The following is an 18,687-nucleotide window of genomic DNA, read 5'->3' as shown; positions in this document are numbered from 1 at the left end:
AGCAGTTTACACAACTCACGGCACAGTGAACTTGGAGACAATTCAGTTTTCAACAAATTCAGTGCCACACTAATTTTTAAATGGTGACAAAATAACAGCAGAATATTTTAAAGTGGCTAGAATTCAAATTCTTCACAAAGAAGAATCAAAAAAATTCTCAGGAGGTTTTGAAGAATAAAGAGGTGAAGAGGGAAATGGATGACTCCAGCTGTGGTCATCCAGCAGAGAGCCTTTTTGCCAGGGTGAAAGGGCTGCAGCCAGCTACACAGCTCTCCACCTCTCTGCCTCCCAGCCCCACAGCACTCACCATGCTCAGCTCACGGGTTCTCTTCCCAATTTCCCTTTCCACCTGGTGTAGCTCCAAGCTCAGCTGTTCACTTGAGATCATCCCAGGCCACTTGGGAGGTGGGGGTGGGGGCTGTGGTTGGCCTGCCAGGGTAGTCGCCTCCCTCTGCAACAGCAGCCTGTTACTAACAGCCTAAATGCATAAAGCCAAGCACATACACAACTGAGCACACAACACACCGAGCACAGAAAGAGCTCTAGACCATAACTAGAGTATTGTTTATTTGCAAAACCAAAGCCTTCTCTCTCTGTCCTTAACAGGGTCCCAATCAAAATCACTGCCAATGCAAGTTTAAATTTTTTTAAAATTGCATTTTTTACATGCAGACAAGTCTTTTCATTTTTAAACAAGCAGTGTTAAACACCCTTCACTAATAAATTTGCATGGGTTTTCCCCATATACCACTCCCTTCTCAAAACTAAGATGAAGCACATGAACAAAAACACAACTCTCTCTCGTGAGCTGTTTGTTGAACAAAAGCTAAGAGCAGATAAGCAAATCTGCCACTTTATTTTACAGTAGTACAATTTCTGAAATTCTACAGCAGAGCCAGTACTCTTACTAAATATAAGATATCTTGAGTGACACAGTTGTCAATATGTCGCTCTCTACTGACCCAGATTAGGAAGTACAGGAAGAGAGAAGGGCAAGTGACTACTGTCATTCACAAACTGCAAGTTACTAGCAGCCAAGTAAAAGCAGTAACCACGTCAGCCACTCCAAAAATCTGTTAATACTTGGGAATCAGTTCCATAGGTGCATGCTCTGCATTTAAACACACTATCTACTACTCCACACAACCAAACATCTGGCTGGTCTACAAGTAGAAATGCTCATTCGTTTGAGAAGAAAGCAAAATCATCTAGTTCTTCATGCTCAGACTGAATTAAGCGATTGCTACAACCTTGTAACAGGTAAATCAATAAAGCCTCCTGGATTTCAAATATCTACTTGAAGCTTTGAACACAAGAGATAAATTGAAAGCTGTTATTACTCAAAATAACATTACTTCCCGCAAATTCAAATGATGGTAAAAATCAAGGCTCAAAACTACGTAAGATTTAACACTGACACACACACTGTAATAATGGGCAGGACAGACAGGCCACTTACAGGTTTTGCAACTTTCCAATACTCCTCTATTATGGCAAAGGCAGACATGCAAGATTTAAAACTTTTTCTCCTCTTGTTCCCAAACAAAAGCACAAGAACACAAGTTACGCTTCAAGCTAACTAAGAAATGCATGCTACTTGTAACTGCTGCTGTGACTTAAGAATTGTGAGCTCTTACAGCTAATCTGCAATAACTCTCCTCTATAACATGTGTTATGCTTACCTAAGGGTAAGCATAGCTTCAGCAGAAGCTGCTAGCCACTACTTATAGCAATTCCTTCTGGGAAAACATTAATATGAATGGTTGCTGAGGTATCTAGAATAGTTTTCTGGTAAATATTTACTGATTTTTCCTGGGAGGAAACAAAAAGTAACTAAAGCTTTGCTAAAGCAATTCTTGCATTACAGCTTGACATTTCTCCTGTGTCTCACAAAGATTTCAGCTCATTAATTCTTTTATAAATGCAGACTCCCATCTTTCCTCATGTTGCAAGCGACTACATTTCTTCTAAGCAGGGAGACAAAATATTAAGCTTTAATTTTTCAAGCTAAGTATCTTCAATATTTGTATTCTTGACTCTTGTGGCTTGCACTGTTTAGTAAGAAACAGGTACAACACAAAGCCAAACACGAAAGAGATGAAGATCACACCTTTCTGTACATAAAGTCAGACATTTTCAATGGCAGTACAGCCAAGAGAAACAGGTATCTAAGCCACAAGTTTGCCCCTGAGTTAACAGATGAACAGAGAGGGGAAGTAAAACAAGAGAGAATGAAAGCAAACATGAACGAGCACAGAGTGCAGATTCAACTATGGTATTGATTTGCACGTGAAGTGCGGGGAAGCTTCTGCTGCTAAGCAGAGAGGACTTTTACCATAGTCCCCAAAGCCTGGCATCACAGAATCAAGTACTGTTACTGAGTATTGTTACAGTCAAGAGAATGATCATCAACACATGAGAAGCAGCTTTACTAGCTTCATCTCTCTCCATACCACCCCTCACCACTCTTCCAAGTATCGGTACCAACCTCTAGGCCTCGCATTTGTGTCTGCTGGCTAATCTGATGGTCTACTTGCTGCAGCTCCATGCGCAGCTGCTGCTCTCGCTCCGCTGAGGGCAATTGTTTCCCATGACAAGCCACATCTGACATGGACAGTCTCTCCCTTTGGGATCAGAAAAGCAAAAATAAGGAGTTTAAAAAAAAAAAAGCTTTACTCAGCTGGCACAGAAAAAAAAATATAAAGAAAAGTTAGAAAAAAAGGCAAAGAAAAAAATAAAGCAATCCTACCTGTCATTGAAACGTCCCTGAGAAGGTATATTTTGATGAGGAGAATATGGAGAGCCTCCCCAGCCACCGTGAGTTCCATAAGGATTGTAGTCTGTCAGTGAACAGGAAGAAAAACATGTTGCATTACTACAAACCTATCCTTTAAGTAGTTCAGCCAATATACAGAACTGGACAGAAATTAGAGAATAACCAGGAAGATCAGCCCTCTACGAGTGAGGAAGTCTAATGTTTCTTCTGCTGAAATGAACACAAAAAATACCATGTGTGACTAGTCTCACGTGCATAATGTGCATGACTTTTCCGGCATGTCCAACAAGATTTGCTCCAGCTTCCAGAGCCTATGAGTTTGTGAAGGACTTCAGACACGCAGGGGAATGGGGACACAAAAACAAACTCACAGCCACCATGAGAGCAATTACTTTTTTACTGAAGTTCCTAAAAGACTCAAGAATTGATTGATAATTCTGAGATACCTAGTTAACACCAGTTTGATGATTAAGCTTTCAGGGAAGCCAGAGTACTACCTGTGATAAAGTTTACCAAATTACTGCTGGAATTAAGCAAATGAGTTTGTTTTGTTTCCAGAAGTTAACTCCTGAAAAAAATCTAGAATGAAGTTTGCGGGATTATAATTCTTTTCTTAAGGTTATTCAGTGCACCTCAAGAAAGAGGCCATCTTTTGGAGTAAGATATACAGCCATACTTATACATGCGATTAGAAAAATAGATGTGTAGAAAATAAACCACTCCTACTTTATTTGCTTTGCCTAACATTATGCAAAACGATAATGTTTATTGTATTGCACTTTCAGCACCAACTATCCATAAAGGAGGAGTGCACTATGGTACTTCATTATGATGGTTTTGCATTATGTATTTAAGAAAGCAGTAAGTTTCTTGATTCTACTGCAACAGATTTAAAAGAAACCTCATCTCAGAGACCAGCAGAACGAAGTAACTTTTTCCAGACAGCAATAAATCACAAGCACATACACTACGCATGCACAAACCTGGAACAGGAAGCAGTGGCAGCCTTTTTCTTTGGGCTTCTCAGCGTAGCCCTACCTAGAGTTATTTTTAGTGGCGTAACATATTTCTAAGACAAGAAACAAGTTTACAGGGGTTGCCTTCAACTCGCACTACAATGTAGCACTAAACAAAATAGCAACGGCCAGCAAAATCCAAGAGCACATACCTGAAATGATCGATTTGGTAGTAGCTCCCTGAACCGCCATGGCCTGCATGGGACCCGAATTCTGGTACATCGCTTTGGAAGTACGAGAGATCGCCCCAAATCTCGACACAGTTGGTCGGTCTCCAAATGGAATGAGGTCATCATCACCAGTCTCTGCTGCTCTTCGCTGCATGTCTAATCGCTGGTCACGCATGGTTTTACTATCTACGTTCTAGACAAGACATAAAGGCAGCAGTCAAAAACTTAGAAATGAACAAAATCACATTCCTTTTACAAGCAGCTGGTACCAGCATAGTAAGTCTCTCTTGTGAATTCCCTTCATCCCTCAACTAGTCTTCCTATTCTTCAGTTTGCAACTCCACTGTTAGTGTGACGTGTCTTCAATGGTGTAACTTAAGATGACCATTACTACCACAACTGTGAAATAGCTGCACGATTGTGAACAAATCCAAGACAAGGGAGCAGCAGCAAAAGGAAATTAAGACAGAGAAAGTCTAATGAGGGAAAAAAAAACACCTTTCAGAATAAAGTCAAAGAGGAGGTCAGTGGGCATCTGAGGAACACATACTCCTACTGAAGTCTAAAACACATGTCCCTGAAGCCCAGTGTTAAGAACTGTATCATCTTAACAGCCTGGAGATGACTCAAAATGGGAATTATTCAGTACAGCACTTACTTGGTCATGTCTTGTACATCTTTTCAGGCACATTTTTCATTAGGCAGTAGTACTGCTTGGAAGATTCTGGTTTCTAAATCAGCTTCAGACTCAAAGACCTTAATGGGTCAGCAAATGACCAGATAAAACGTTCTATCTCTACTCAAAGAACTTTACCAAGAAAGGAAAAGATGTGCACAGAAAACAAGCTCGATTTAGCTAAGTCCATTTGACTTAACTTAGAAGAAGAAACAACAGATTATTATAAAGATTTTTAACAAAGCTTTTCCTGAGATAAAGTTAGGCCAGATTTGGGAGAAGTCACCCAAGTAGCTTAAAAACCACAAGTCAATGGGTTGTTTCCATGAATAAAAATTAATTTTAAAAAAGCTTCCTCAGCACAAAAGAAACAAAACAAAAATATACTCCCCCCTCAATAATCACCACATCCAGATAAACACAGATAAACACAAAACAGTAACAGAAATAAACACTCAACAAAAAAACCAAGGGAAAGACACTTAGTTAAATGGGAAAGCTATCTGTTAGCTGCCAGAAAATATAACATGGTAAGAATTGCCAAAATAGAGTTAAGATTTTGCTCAAGAAATAAAACTGTAGTAGTGCTGCGTACAGCAAAAAGAACAAGGTAAGTGGGGCTACTACACAAAAAAGACTGGTTAAAGGCTAAAAACTTCAGTACAGTCTAAAATTAAAATAAAACTCTGCAAGCTTTCAGTGAGGATAAGGATTACTAGAATCAGACCAGGTAACATAACTAAGGCAGGAATAAAGGGTGAAAACAGCAGTCACAACTGAGTTGGGAGCTAAACTCAAGAAATGTAACATGTTGAAATTGGAAGAGACATTAGACAGCATCTACTTGGGAATTCTGAAAGAAAAAGACAACTTAATTTTCAGTCTGTAGGATGCTAATACCAATTTTAATTTATTCCCATTTACTGAGTGGGGGGAAAAACACGTAGTGAAGTTGCAATGTCATCTGCATAAAATCCAGCATTATGCACTCTCAGATGATTCTATTCTGATCCTTGAAAAAACAGGAATCTCTCATAAGAGATTATGATCAATAAAAAAAAGTAAGAATTCACTTGCCGTCTGCAGTGAAGGTCTCCTGAGACTTTTTTCCTGTGAGAAGACAAGAACTGAAGAGCAGAGATCCTATTTACTTATCTGAAAATTGGCTCTTGTGCAGAAGAACACTTTGTTTAGCAATGAAAAAGGAGGCTGCTCCTCCAGAACCCTATTACCTCTAAATAAGTTCCAGTTTGTTTGCACAGTTTTCTAGCAGCAGAGATGAAAGACAAGAGCTGTTTGTTCGTTGCTGAATGCTGCCACTTGGACAGCAATAAGCTGATTCTGAGTGATCTCGGTATTTCCCCAGGTAAAATGTGAAAGCATTATGACTCATGGCAAAACACACTGTGTAGGACAGAGCAAAAGCACATGTAAAAAACCCAAAGCTGCAGACGAAATGCCTTTTCTTGCTCTGCTTTTTCTGGGAGAAAGCCTCCTTTTTGCTCCTGTGTCACACAGTGCCTTCAAGATCTTACAGGAAAGAAACGCAGTGGACAGAAACCAGATGCATTTAATTCTAATGAGGCAGAGGGGAAACAGGAGAAGCTAGACAGAAAAATCCTATCATTTAGTTAGGTGGTTGCAACAGGTGAGCACCTGTCCACAAAAGAAAAAATTCTGGATAGAAATTTCTTCCCCCTCCTCTTACTGGCCAAAGAAACATCACCATGACAGTGACAATATATAAACAGAAGATGACAGCACACACTTGCAGATGAGAGGTGAAGGAGAAGAACAGATGCATCTCTGTAAAATAGTCCCTCAAACTAAACAGTCCTTGCTCATGAAGACTTGAATGTCTTTCTCCTTGCAAGGGCTACGAGCATACTTCTTGCTGCTGAGTGGTGCATAAAAGTTAGGAAGAAACAAAATAGTGGTAGTATTTCCAAATCCTATTTCTTTTCTTCTACATTCATGACTACCAATAATGACACCCTAGGAGCCCCTTTTTGCAAAACTGACCTAACAAAAATGCAGCAGCACAAAATAAGATCACAGCCAGACACCCATGGCTTCAGTGAAGGGCTGAATAAGCACAGCATAGAGTTAGAAATTGCCCTCAAGAAGAATCAGCCTAGTATTACGTTATGACTATGCTTCTGTCAAAAGCTTCATCCGAGTTTTGGGTACTCTTGTGGTCACAAATGATAAAGACTCCTTCAAGTCAAAACTAATTACATTGTTAACAGCAGTTGCAATTAGCTTAAAAGGAATTAATAGCACAAAGTTAAGTTACAGCATCTCCCTCTGACAGAAAGTACCACAGGAAACAACAGATGGACATGTTTAATTAACAAGCTGCCAGAGTAATTTTTGGATTTCAACTAAGTGTAAAAAAACATGGCAAAATATCTTTTGATATCCATGGCTTTAGAGCAGAGTGGTTAGTTTGCATCTATATCCAGAATTTAACAGAGCTACACAGATGCAGGACTGTTCATAACTTCGAAAGCAAAGCATTCTGCACACTTGCAAAAGCATTCTTTGACTGCAATGCACTTCTGAGCTTAAAAACAAGCACTGCTGTCATCTCAGAAAGCAAATGAAAGAGTCCCTCCCAACCCACAGAAGGATCAGCTTTTCTCCTGTGTTCCCCCAATCCCTACATACCGCCATCTCCACACTCCTTGCTGCCACAACATCTTTGGGTTTTGCATCTTTGGTTCCAATGTAGGAGCCGATGGTGTCACAGGACCAGGGAGAGTACTGGCTATAGTCATTTCCTTTGTATTTCCCAGCTACCTTCAGGTCTTCATCCAAGTACTGTACAAAAACAAAAATCTGGTTCTGTAAGTGAAGGGAAGAAGCAGCTTCACAGCCACCGCTACTTAGGTTCAACAGCAGTGCACTTGAAAGAAAAACACCAAGATAAAGAAAGTATCTGATACATCACCATTTGGAATTGGGCCATGGCAAGTATGAAATGTGTGAAATTCTGATCACTTGGCTACGCTCCCAGTGCTGACTATTCATTTGGCCAGCACGAAAGTGGTATTTTGACCTTGGTTGAAAAAACAAACCTCTATCAAGCTGTTACTTAATTCTGAACATGTCAGAAGCAAATGAGCAAAGTCCAGTAACCGTCAAGACTGACCACTTAGAATCATAGAATCATTTAGGTCAGAAGAGACCTTTAAGATCATTAAGTCCAACCATTAACTTAGCACTGCCAAGTCCAACACTAAACCATGTCCCTAAGCACCACATCTACACATCTTTTAAATACCTCCAGGGTACCTTCAGTTAATAACGGCTCAAAATTAATTCTCTTGGTTGTACTGAAAGCAGATAGCTTAGTATCAGTGGTAGAACAGATAATCAACAGCCAACTGAGAGACTGGAGGCTGCATTGTAAGGGCTTCCCACCTAGAGCACAAAAGGTAGCCCCTCCACCCCAAACACATGCTAACACTGTACTGTTCTAATTTTCTTGTTGTCTTCACCTATCAGCACACACAAACTCCGAAGTATTTTCCAAATGTGCTCCTAAGTCACATTTTTGTCAAAATATGCTTACCTCCTCTGAATGAAAAGGATGAGGCAAGGTTGGTGATGGTGCAAAAGGAGGTGGAGAAATCACCTTCCTCTCTTCTAGCTGGGCCATGATCTCTTTCCTTCGCCGGTGAAGTTCATCCAGGCTGGGATGAGGCTGAAATGAGGACAGAAATACGTTACAAAGCTCCTGAAGCATTAATGCACAGAACCAGTAATTTAAAAAAATTTGTTGACATCCCAAACAAAATATGGCAACCATATATTGCAAGAAAAGGAAAATACAGTCATAGACAGTATCATTACAATAATAAGTAACAATCGCTTAACAAAGTCTATCTGTTAACTTTCATGTTTAACATAGGACATACATGTTTGTACACTGGCCAGAGCGTTAGCTCAAGACACCCCAGAGGCTGGGAATGTTATTTGCCTAAAACTGATTAGATTCTCAACTAACTCAGCTAATCTTTTAACTCACAGGTAGCTCAACATTGCCAAGTTGGAACACAGAGTCATTTCCACTGGAGTATGGCAAGTCCCCATTTCAGTCATATGGCAGAAAGTGGTAGAACTCTACAGATCATAACCTAGTCACAGTTAGTTTTCACTTAGCATTCATTTTGCAATAGAATTAAACATCCCACAAATGCGTCAAACTCAAAACTGATAAATCTACAAGCTATGTTAAAAATGCTTCCTTGACTCAGCAATATTAAGGACAGCTACATGAGTCCAACTATTCTACAGGACTCAATTCCAGTTGGTGATTTACCAAACAAGTTTGTACACTTCTGCTCGGAAGACTCTTCAGTTAGGAATCTTAAAGAGAAAACATTTGGAAGCGCAGTATTTTTAGTTCCTTTATCAAGGGACATATGTTTGCATATTTATTTATTTAGGCACAGAGATGGGCTGTACAAGAATGCACACATGACCATTTGCACATGCTGTATTTAACCTGCACGAGAAAGAGTGGCCCTCTCCAGCCTAATTTTTGTTGAAGTCAGGGCCATATGATACTCCCAAAATTAATTACAAGGCTTTTCTACTTCAAGCACTAAGTAGCGGCCTGCTCTTTTACATATTAACATCATTACAATTGCAGAGTTGACCAGTAACTAAACTGCCTTCCAGTTTTTAATCAGTTTCATCAAATGTACCCCTCCTTAAAGTTCTAACTTTTAATTCCTCACAAAAAACATCACCGTAAGAGGCTGAATATTTTTGCAGTAAGTAGTTTATATTTTCTCCCTCAACCAACTACAAAAACACAATATAAAAACCATACCCTGTGGCACGAAGGTCTGATCTGACTGAGATGTGGAGCCACTGGGCAATAACCCTCTGTTTGCTGGTATCTGTCTCTGGATTCAGGTACGTAGGAAGGTACAGCTGCTTGTGGAATTTCAATGGGTACAGGGCTTCCTCGGACAATCTCCTCTCGCTGATATGGCTGGACAGGGGGATATACACGACGGCTGTCGTAGTGTGGTGGGTATATGGGTTGTGCCATAGGAGGGTACTGCTGCGGCTGTGTGTACTGTGGGCTCACCACACGATCCTGAAGGTAGGGTGGGTAATGGTCTAAATAAGGTGGACCAGGTTCTGGAGCTGATGGAGGAGGTCGGACAAAGCGAGACATGGACTGAGTGGGATAGTAGACTCCTGAAATAGAGCAAGAGGGGGAAAAAAAGAAAAACACACAAACAAGATACAGAAAGTGATTATCACAACTGTCCACAACCAAATTGTTTCAAACACTCCAGTCTACAAGTACCATGAAGAGAGTGGTATAAATTAATTCACATTTATTGTTTGTCCCCACTGTCTAACTGCTTTTCTACTCAAAAATTAACCACAGAAAACTTTGACAAAGCAAAAGTTGATCCAAAACTCAAGTGACACAGTTTTATTATCTAAATAAGATACCAGCAAGGTGTAAAGGTTACAGTAGCTGGAGAACAGATGGCGAGATGGAGTCCACCACAGGTGCCAGAAAAGTCCTACTAGCATACCAAACAGAAATAATTCACTAGAATGTCTCTGCAGATTGATAGGAATGCTTTAGCTAGACAAGAACCAAAAAGTAAACTGAAGATTAGCCTGTACATCTTTATCCACATAACTAAAATTTAATTTGTCCCAACGTTTCAGAGCCACTGCCTTTGTAAAGAAACTTGGATTAATTTGAATTTAAAGTTATCCAAACATTTATTCTACCTTTCTTGAAGGAAATTTCAGCACTGTCAATCAAAGACTTCCAAGATCACATCTCCCAGCTATATGAAGATATTAGTAATCTATCTGGGATCTTCAGATAATTTAAAAATATGCACGAATATGTGCACACCATTAACAATGTGTGCATCAAATTTTGTGGACAACTCAGATCTTCATTTGCACACAATAAGCTTTATTTTTTTCCTTCAAAATGCTCTGCAACTTTGTCAAAAATGGGCGCGTGTGTGTCCCCTCCCCTCCTAGGGCAGCTTCTTCTTCTTTCCACTTCTTTTGATGTTCCATTCCTTATTATAGTTTCACATTAAATTCACTTAATATCATTGCTCTCTCTAATCTTACATTGCCTAAGAATCATCCCCTGTCTTTATATATAGCCATACCTTTTCTTTTACCCCTCTGCTGGCTAAGTTTTATTTCCATTTTTCCTCCCCAAGTTAAATTGAATTAAGGTTTACCATGTTAGATCCTTGATCTAGCCCAGTTGGGAAAAACTGAAGAAAGAAGGATTTGCTACCCTGGATGGATACAAACCTCTGTTTTCACTGGCATTAAAGTCCTCAGTTAAGATGTAAAAAGCCTGCCGATTTCCCTTTTACTATGCCATCACCACATTAGTGCCTATAGTCCACATGATATGCAAGTGAACTTCCAACTTAAGAACTCAGATAAACACCAGAAGGGCAAGAAAGAATAAAACCAGTATGAAGATGAAAGACAGACTGCTTGGTCTCAAACTTACCTTGTTGGTAGGGTGCTGGCTCAAATGGTGGGGCAGCTCCTCTAGGATCTTGATAAAACATATCTGCTTGCTGCGCGTTATACAACTGAGACCCTCGTGGTACCATTTGCAACTGCTTAGTGACAGACACTGAAGGCAGATCCGTCGGTGCCCGAGCAGGCACAGGATGAGGGTTCACCGGTAAGGCAGAAATAGAGCTCTTGGGCACAGGCTCCAGCCTAAAGCAGTAGAAAGAAACACTGTTCTTTGTCTACATTCCACCTTCTAAAGGCTTACACCACCACCTCCAATTAAGATATAAGCAAACAAGGAAGTAAAGCAGCTCTAGAGTTTTAGCTGTAGTTTTCTACTCTACTCTTTAATCCCTTAAAAAAAAACCAAAAAACCCCCAACCCCTCTCCCCCCAAAGCCCTGTTCTGTTTCTTTCCCACAGAATGGGTTTACTTCGTTTCTACTGCATATTTACACACATGACACTGAACAACAGTTAGGAAGACCCGTACAAGTCAGGAGGGGATCCAGGGGCACTGCTACTCAGATGGTCCATCTTCCCTGGCTTCAGAGCAGTTTCGTAACTGGAGTCAGTCCCTCGAGAAATAAGTTGCGTCACTGTGCTGCCTGTTGACACAATTCCATTTGGCAGAGCAGAAGTTTTCCTATTGGGCAAGTCCACTCCCCCTTCCTCCGAGAGGATAGCTCCTGAAGGCAGGCCCACCTCATTTAGTTGGCCCAGGGAGGCACTCAGGGGTCTTCTGGGAACCAGACGTTTGTTCATTTTACGGAATCTTCAGAGAAAGAAACCACAGGTCAAAAATGGAAACAAGAAACTAAAAGGAGTTGCATTTTGAAGGCTTTTCACACACAGATGCTACCTATAATGACAGAAGCTTCAGGGTAAGACTCACAGGCTATAAGCCTATTTTCTTCAGAGAAGCAACTAACAGCAGACAATTAAAGCGACAAAAGATGAACAGATTCCCCTTTGTACCATTTGCTCAAGCCTTTATTGCCACGTGGTATCTTTTAAAGCAGTTTGTTAAGATTTATGTTGCTATACCTATATGTAGCTTACACTGTGCTGTTTGATAAATTAAGTGATTGCAGAGATAAAAACTCTATGAACACACTGTAATTCCAAAAATCTTAACTGCTTCTGTTAAGTCTGAACAAACATAAGCCTTTTAACTCATGTTCCACAAAAATCAGCAGACAGATGGTACTGGACCAATGAAGAGATCAAATTCCAGAGTTGAAGGTCCTCCACTAAACATCCTGCCATTAGCTTAGATACCAGAATGCAAGTGGGAGGGCGTATTTGTAGGCCTGAGTGTTCCTGCTGTTTATATTGCGGAACAAGAGGCCATTTCCTATGCCAAGAAGGTTTCAACAGGGTTGAAACCAACACTTTCATATCATACCTAACAAGCAAAAAGGAGATGGTAACACAGACTAGGAAGGTACACACGTTACTGCAGAAAACAAAAGGGGGCAGTTATACTCTCTTACTCAATCTTCAGATAAACTCTACATTTGCCCACACGCACAGCATTAACAGGAATGCAGAGGCAAAAAGGCTTTTTTTATTGTTGTTTTGGTTTTTAGATGGGACCAAGTATAGAGTCAGACCAAGTGTAATCTTGCTATATAGATTTCAGCTGTTCATCGACTATCTTCTAGCCACCTTCCTAACTCACCATCAACACCCCAATTTCCTGGCTGGATTAATCTTTACCAACATAATCAAACTATAAATTCAAGCTACATAGTGTTGACAGTGGACATCATTCAGAATGCATTAAAAGGGAGCAAACAAACCAGGCTATCACCACAGTAGAAGCACTTGAGTAGGGACAGACTACAGTTTTCTAAACATAAGCTGCTCAGAAGTTGTTCTGGCACCTCACGTCAGCCATGCAGGTCAGCTAGACACATGGAGATGAACAGAATTGAGGTCCCCGGGCTGAACTTACTGCTTTACTTTGGCATCCTGCTCAATACCCAAAACAGTTTCTCCCTGCAAAGAGGCAGCGGGAGGTTAGGAAACCACTGCCACGTTCTCCCTGCCAATTACTTCTGGACATCTGCCTCCCATCACGTTTCTTAGAGGTGCAGTGTCTTACGGCTCCTGACTATGTGAAGACTTGCACACAACTTGCAAGATGAGGAGGACTGGCCATCCCTGCCCGTTCATGTAGAGCACAACAGTATGCTCAAGAGACGGAGGCACACGTGTGTAGACATCCATTCAATCAGAGGTGACAGGGAGAGTTTATATAGCACCCTTCATGATAGAAAAAGAAGTTGCACACTGCTGTCCTCTGGATTTTTCTGAACAATTTTATGAATCTTTGTTGCAGCGTCCACATGTGCAGGACAAAAATAATCTAAAAAAGTTTAGTACTTGCCTATGCACATTGGGTCTCTGTTCCTTGCCAAAAGGGGAATCAGCTGCTGTTTAAGCAAGCCTAGATTATAATTTGCTATCTAAGGCATGACAACATACACCCCCATAACCTTCCTGCAAACTTTAAGTTTCTATCTCTTTACATAGAGATAGAGGAACCACACAGCGACAGCAGTGCATATTATTCATACTAAACATTTTTAAAAGGAGTAACACTAATGCTATGTCTACTCAAGGGAATTAAGCAAAGATAAAAGGTACAAGGAAGAATCAGAACTCAAAAGTACCCCAGTTCCCCAACCTGAAACCAAACAAGCATTCACTCCACCCCACGACAACATTATTACTCAGGCATACAAGCCAGTCTGGATAAAATAAGACCTCTTCCACCCGCAAAGCTGATGAACAGTCCTTCTTAATACATACTACTAGTTCAGAGGCACTAATACTGACCTTTGTTAACCATCCAAACCAGCACAACCAATCTCCATTTTCTCAACAGTGTGACAAAAGGTGAAAAACCTCAACTGTTTCTGCAGAACACAAATATCAAAGTCCTATTCCCTTTTCATTTGAATAACTGCCTTGGTCATTCTAACACCACGTGGCTCCGCTTCTTTTTTCTTCCTGTTTTGCCTATGCACTGCATGCTGGCAGCAAACTGCCATATTGATGCTTCGATTTTTAGATTTTAAGTAAAAAAGACTGCATACCATTTCCAAATCTTTGGAGTTTTCTTCTGATTTAAAAAAAAAAGTGCCTTTTCGCGGAAGAAGTTAATGATTTTAGCCCAAAAAACAAGTAAGAAGTTCTACAGGCTGCATAACACACACTTATTTCTTTTACCTCTTAAATAATCCATTTGAGTTACAAAAAGTAAAACAACCTTCAGAACAGCAGCAGCAGCTTGCTCTTGGATAACTGGGTACCCCCTCTAAATCTGTAACCCATGTAACTTATTTAATGTAGATTTCATATGACCACCATTGTTTAACTCATCAACAATAGCTTTAAACTACTTAAGTTACTGCATATGCAATCTGTCAAAGAGCTTCAGAGAATAACTGTGCAGAAAGAAAACTTGCAATGCTTGTTTTTAGCTCTCTGAATAGCCCTAGCAGCACAGAAGAACAACAGAACCCCTACATCTGGAAAACTGCCAGCAACCTACTTCCCACACCTGAATATGAAAATGAGAAATACACACAACCGTCCATAATGGATGCAGTCAAACAGCATGTTTAGTCACACTTAAGAAAAACAGCCCACCTCCAAAGTCTCCAATAACACGTGTGTAAACATCAATCTTTCAGAGCTGCATTGCTGCTGAACAAAGCAAAATATTCTATATTTAAGAACAAACAGTTCCAAAACCTAAGAGATGGCTGTTACAGTTTTTTCACACTATTTCTTGCTAATGTAACAGACTAATTATTCCTCCTCTCCCCCTTCCTACATACGATTAGTAACTCTTATGGGTAAGCTGAAACAATGATTGGACTGATTCCTACCGTTAAGAGGTACACTTACTTTTCTAGCTCCTCCTGTGAATGTGCAAAGGTGCAGCTGGCCCCTCGGGGGCATCCTCCTCTCTGCTTCATGTCTCTGCACATGTATGTCTTGTACTTGCTGTGCTGAGGAGGCTGACAAAGTTAAAGAAATCCAGTGAGATACCAGAACATAAGTGCACAAAACCAAAAGCTGTTGATAATTCCTACCACTTAAATCTTCCAGAAGTAACTACTGTGAAGTAAATGACTGGAACAGTATTCTTGTTTGGTTCTTCAACAGAACTAATAGATTCAAGAGTAGATATTTTGACAACTAAGTTGCTATCAGGTTTTTAAAACATTTTTATTCAAATTCCTTGCTGGGGCTTGATTGGAACACAGCTGTATGTTTCAGGAAGCAGTTACATGGACAGACACTGATATAGGCTGAAAAAATGACCACGTTTAATCAGAAATTGCCAAAGATTCATCAAACTTTCTAGTAGATTGAAAATAAATTCAGTTTAGTCAGTTACTTTTCCCTGAGCTTTCTGTTAGCTCAAAATGGCACTTGAATATTCCTTTGATCTCTCATCAAGTTCACTTTTAACCCCACTCTGGACTAAAAATCTCTTAACTACCTATGATAATTATTTCCATCAATAGTTGGGGATGCAATCTTACTCCTACACAGATCAGGTATGGGCTGTCTTCTGTATTTTTCTTAGTTAAATTTCCCAAGAAACAATGACTAACTGCAACCCTGCTGTCTGCATGTATACCCATTTGCCAGTCTCTCCAAGACATTTACAATTACTAGTTTTTATGGCAGAATTAAACCAGAGGCAGAAATACCCTACCAGAGTTCCCACCAAGGGAAAGGTCTGTACAAGTAAACTCTTGCTTTCTGAGAAACTCAGCCAAAAGATGTAAATCTGTAAGAAGCCCTCCGCAAACTGATTCGTTCTCCCCCTCGCCCCACATCTACTGTAGTGAAAAAAGGACTTTAGCAGGGTGTACATAAGCTGCACACCCTCTGCTAGCCACTGCTGCTGGACAACAAAACTCTACCCGATACTCAGCAGAAGTCCCCTTTCCCACTTGGGAGGCTTTGGGTTCCCTTCCAAGCGGCACAGCATGTACCAGGGCTAGGCAAATGATCTTACCAGAGCAGAAAACCCTCACTGGTTTTCCCACTCCGATTTCCACTTGTGTATTCCTACTGCTTTTCCTTTTGCTAGTAACAGTGCTCATTAGGCATCCCAGTGCATGCAAAAAGGTAAACCAGCAAACATAATTCACTCTGATTTTGCCTTCTTTTTTTGGCAGAGAGAATCTTTCTACTCGTTCAGCTCCCTGAACCAGCTCTCCAAGAGGCTGAGTGCCAAAGCAAGGGAGGGAGTAGGGATGCATGACAAGCAACTCTGTCTTTCAGCAGCAGCTATACAACAAAGTGAGATCAAAGAAACATGTGATAAGATAACTATGATATAAGCCAACATATATATTTGGCAACATAATTTCATTTCTGAAACAAAAAAATTGTTTCAGGAACTTGGATGGCACCTTTATATTAAGTTTTATATTAATTATAATTATTATTAATAATAATTTTATATTAACTGAAAGAGGGTAGATTTAGACTAGATAGAAGAAATTTTTTTTTTTTTTTTTTTTTTTTTTGATGGGGGGGGGGAAGCACTGGCCGGGTGGTGGAACAGTGGCCCAGATTGCCCAGAGAGGTGGTAGATGCCTCGTCCCTGGAAACATTCCAGGTCGGGTTGGACGGGGCTCTGAGCAATCTGCTCTAGTCTGAAGATGTCCCTGCTCCTTGCAGGGGAGCTGGACTATATAGCCTTTAAAGGTCCCTTCCAACTCAAACTATTTAATCTTCTAAGTTTTCCCAAAACTTTAGACTTTACAGACCATTAAGCACAGGTATAAGAACAATTTCACTAACACAGAGCCATCTGGCTGAAAGGTCTCATGTTAAAGCAAACTCAAGAAAATCCCCACAAATCACAGTGCTAGGCACTCCAGCTTCTCTCCCCCACCCTCTAGTCAGGAGGGCTTTATATCTTTTTCCTTAAGTTTGCAGCTGGATCAGACTGTTTTCATCCTAGTGCGCTGTGCAAATGTCTTGTTTGATAAATATGATGCAGCAGACTTTTTTATCAGCTCCTCAAACCAAAACTCTCCAGACAACATTAGTAAACCTCTACTGTTGGATACAGCTGATAAAATTTAGGGCTAAGCATTTCCTAAGTGATTTAGCTTTTACCTGTTGTTGATCTGTTCCTTTCTTGCTGTGATTCTGAATATAGTCAACTAAGCCATGAACCACAGTCCTCACAGCAACTAGTCCATTTTCCAGTTGTTCCCATGTCGGAGGTGGAGCATCTGTTGCATTGACAGCAAGCAGAGCATATAAAATAGAAAAGTCAGAGGGATTTTCCAGAACCAGGTGCAAAGAAACCGTAAGTATCACAAACAACTAAAGAGATTTTATCAGAAACATGTGTCATCAGATAAAAAGAGTTCAGCACCTTAATTCAGGGATACATACCACTTGAGGGATAAAGCTAACTATAGACTCAAGATCAAACTACACAAAATATCAAATGAGCCAGCAAGACTATTATTAGCATGTCAAATTATCTCCTTTTACCAGAGCTTTCATATCTCACAAGAACTCCAGAGTAAATGCATTGCACAAACTCTGCACATAATGAAAAAAAAATCAGGCCGAAAAATCCCTCTTCGCACTCAGATTCCTCTAGTTAAAATCTTTCCATACAAACACCATCACCACTGGCCTGGATCACGCAGGCACAGTCACTGAATGCAACAGAAACTGATGCTTCTTGCAGAAAAACGTCCCAAGGCAAATCTATGTATCAGACCACCATTAACACACAGCAGCGTGAATAAATTGTACAGTCTTAATTCTATAGGGGCACGTGGTCTTTCTAGCCAATCTCCTTTTCTAATCATTTAATGTGTTCCAGCAGATGACACTCCTATCGCATGCCTACACACTCTGCTGCAACACACAGGACGTCAAAGGGCTTTACTAAGCACCTTTCAAAATCTTTAGCACAATGACATTCTATTCTGCTCACAAGGCCTAAATTCTTCCAGAGACACTTCAGCTTACCTATAGAACAGCAGGGAAGCAACTCAACAGCACAGAAGAGAAACACCAAGACCAGACTCACCTACTGAAACCGAGTGGGGCTATTAGTGATTCCACTTTCCGCTATCAGTCCTTGGCTAACAAATTTGCAGTACCTGCACAGTTTTGTCCCTGACTTGTTACAGCATGAAAGATTTGGGAAAAAAGCACTACATCTCCTTTAACTGTAAAGTACACCTCATTTGAAAGGTAAGTCTATTTGTGTTTAAACGAAGAGAGCCACAACTTTTCATCTCCTGAAGTCATAGTTTAGGCCTTCAGACTCTTTGATATTAATACCAACTTCACAAATACTAACAGTAAAACTTCAGCCACTGCACTCCCCATTCTGTCCCTTCCCTTCTCCCTCAGGCGACCATCTTCACAGTGCTGCTGACTTGTCCAACAATTTCTGTCTTTCTCTGTCAAGAGCTTAGATTTTATT

The 18,687-nt window shown here is 40.4% G+C and overlaps 1 protein-coding gene across 2 annotated transcripts in view; it reads right to left on the bottom strand.

Annotated features, from left to right (window-relative positions):
* RC3H1 (ring finger and CCCH-type domains 1) overlaps positions 1 to 18,687 on the bottom strand; it is a 34,587-nt gene that overhangs the window by 2,151 nt on the left and 13,749 nt on the right. The window contains exons 7-17 of one of the 2 annotated variants that reach the window (XM_010290164.1): positions 17,349 to 17,467; positions 15,108 to 15,220; positions 11,677 to 11,958; positions 11,174 to 11,391; positions 9,482 to 9,858; positions 8,216 to 8,380; positions 7,309 to 7,461; positions 3,945 to 4,155; positions 2,750 to 2,840; positions 2,489 to 2,624; positions 308 to 478 (exon numbers count right to left, since the gene is read on the bottom strand). In XM_010290164.1, coding sequence (XP_010288466.1) covers positions 308 to 478; positions 2,489 to 2,624; positions 2,750 to 2,840; positions 3,945 to 4,155; positions 7,309 to 7,461; positions 8,216 to 8,380; positions 9,482 to 9,858; positions 11,174 to 11,391; positions 11,677 to 11,958; positions 15,108 to 15,220; positions 17,349 to 17,467 — 2,036 coding nt within the window. The remainder of the gene's footprint in view (positions 1 to 307; positions 479 to 2,488; positions 2,625 to 2,749; positions 2,841 to 3,944; positions 4,156 to 7,308; positions 7,462 to 8,215; positions 8,381 to 9,481; positions 9,859 to 11,173; positions 11,392 to 11,676; positions 11,959 to 15,107; positions 15,221 to 17,348; positions 17,468 to 18,687) is intronic. The other variant, XM_010290170.1, reaches the window with a different exon arrangement.

Source organism: Phaethon lepturus, unplaced genomic scaffold, assembly GCF_000687285.1.
Source record: "Phaethon lepturus isolate BGI_N335 unplaced genomic scaffold, ASM68728v1 scaffold43840, whole genome shotgun sequence".
NCBI classification, from domain to species: Eukaryota; Metazoa; Chordata; class Aves; order Phaethontiformes; family Phaethontidae; genus Phaethon; species Phaethon lepturus.
This window is presented reverse-complemented; position numbering and strand designations above follow the sequence as displayed.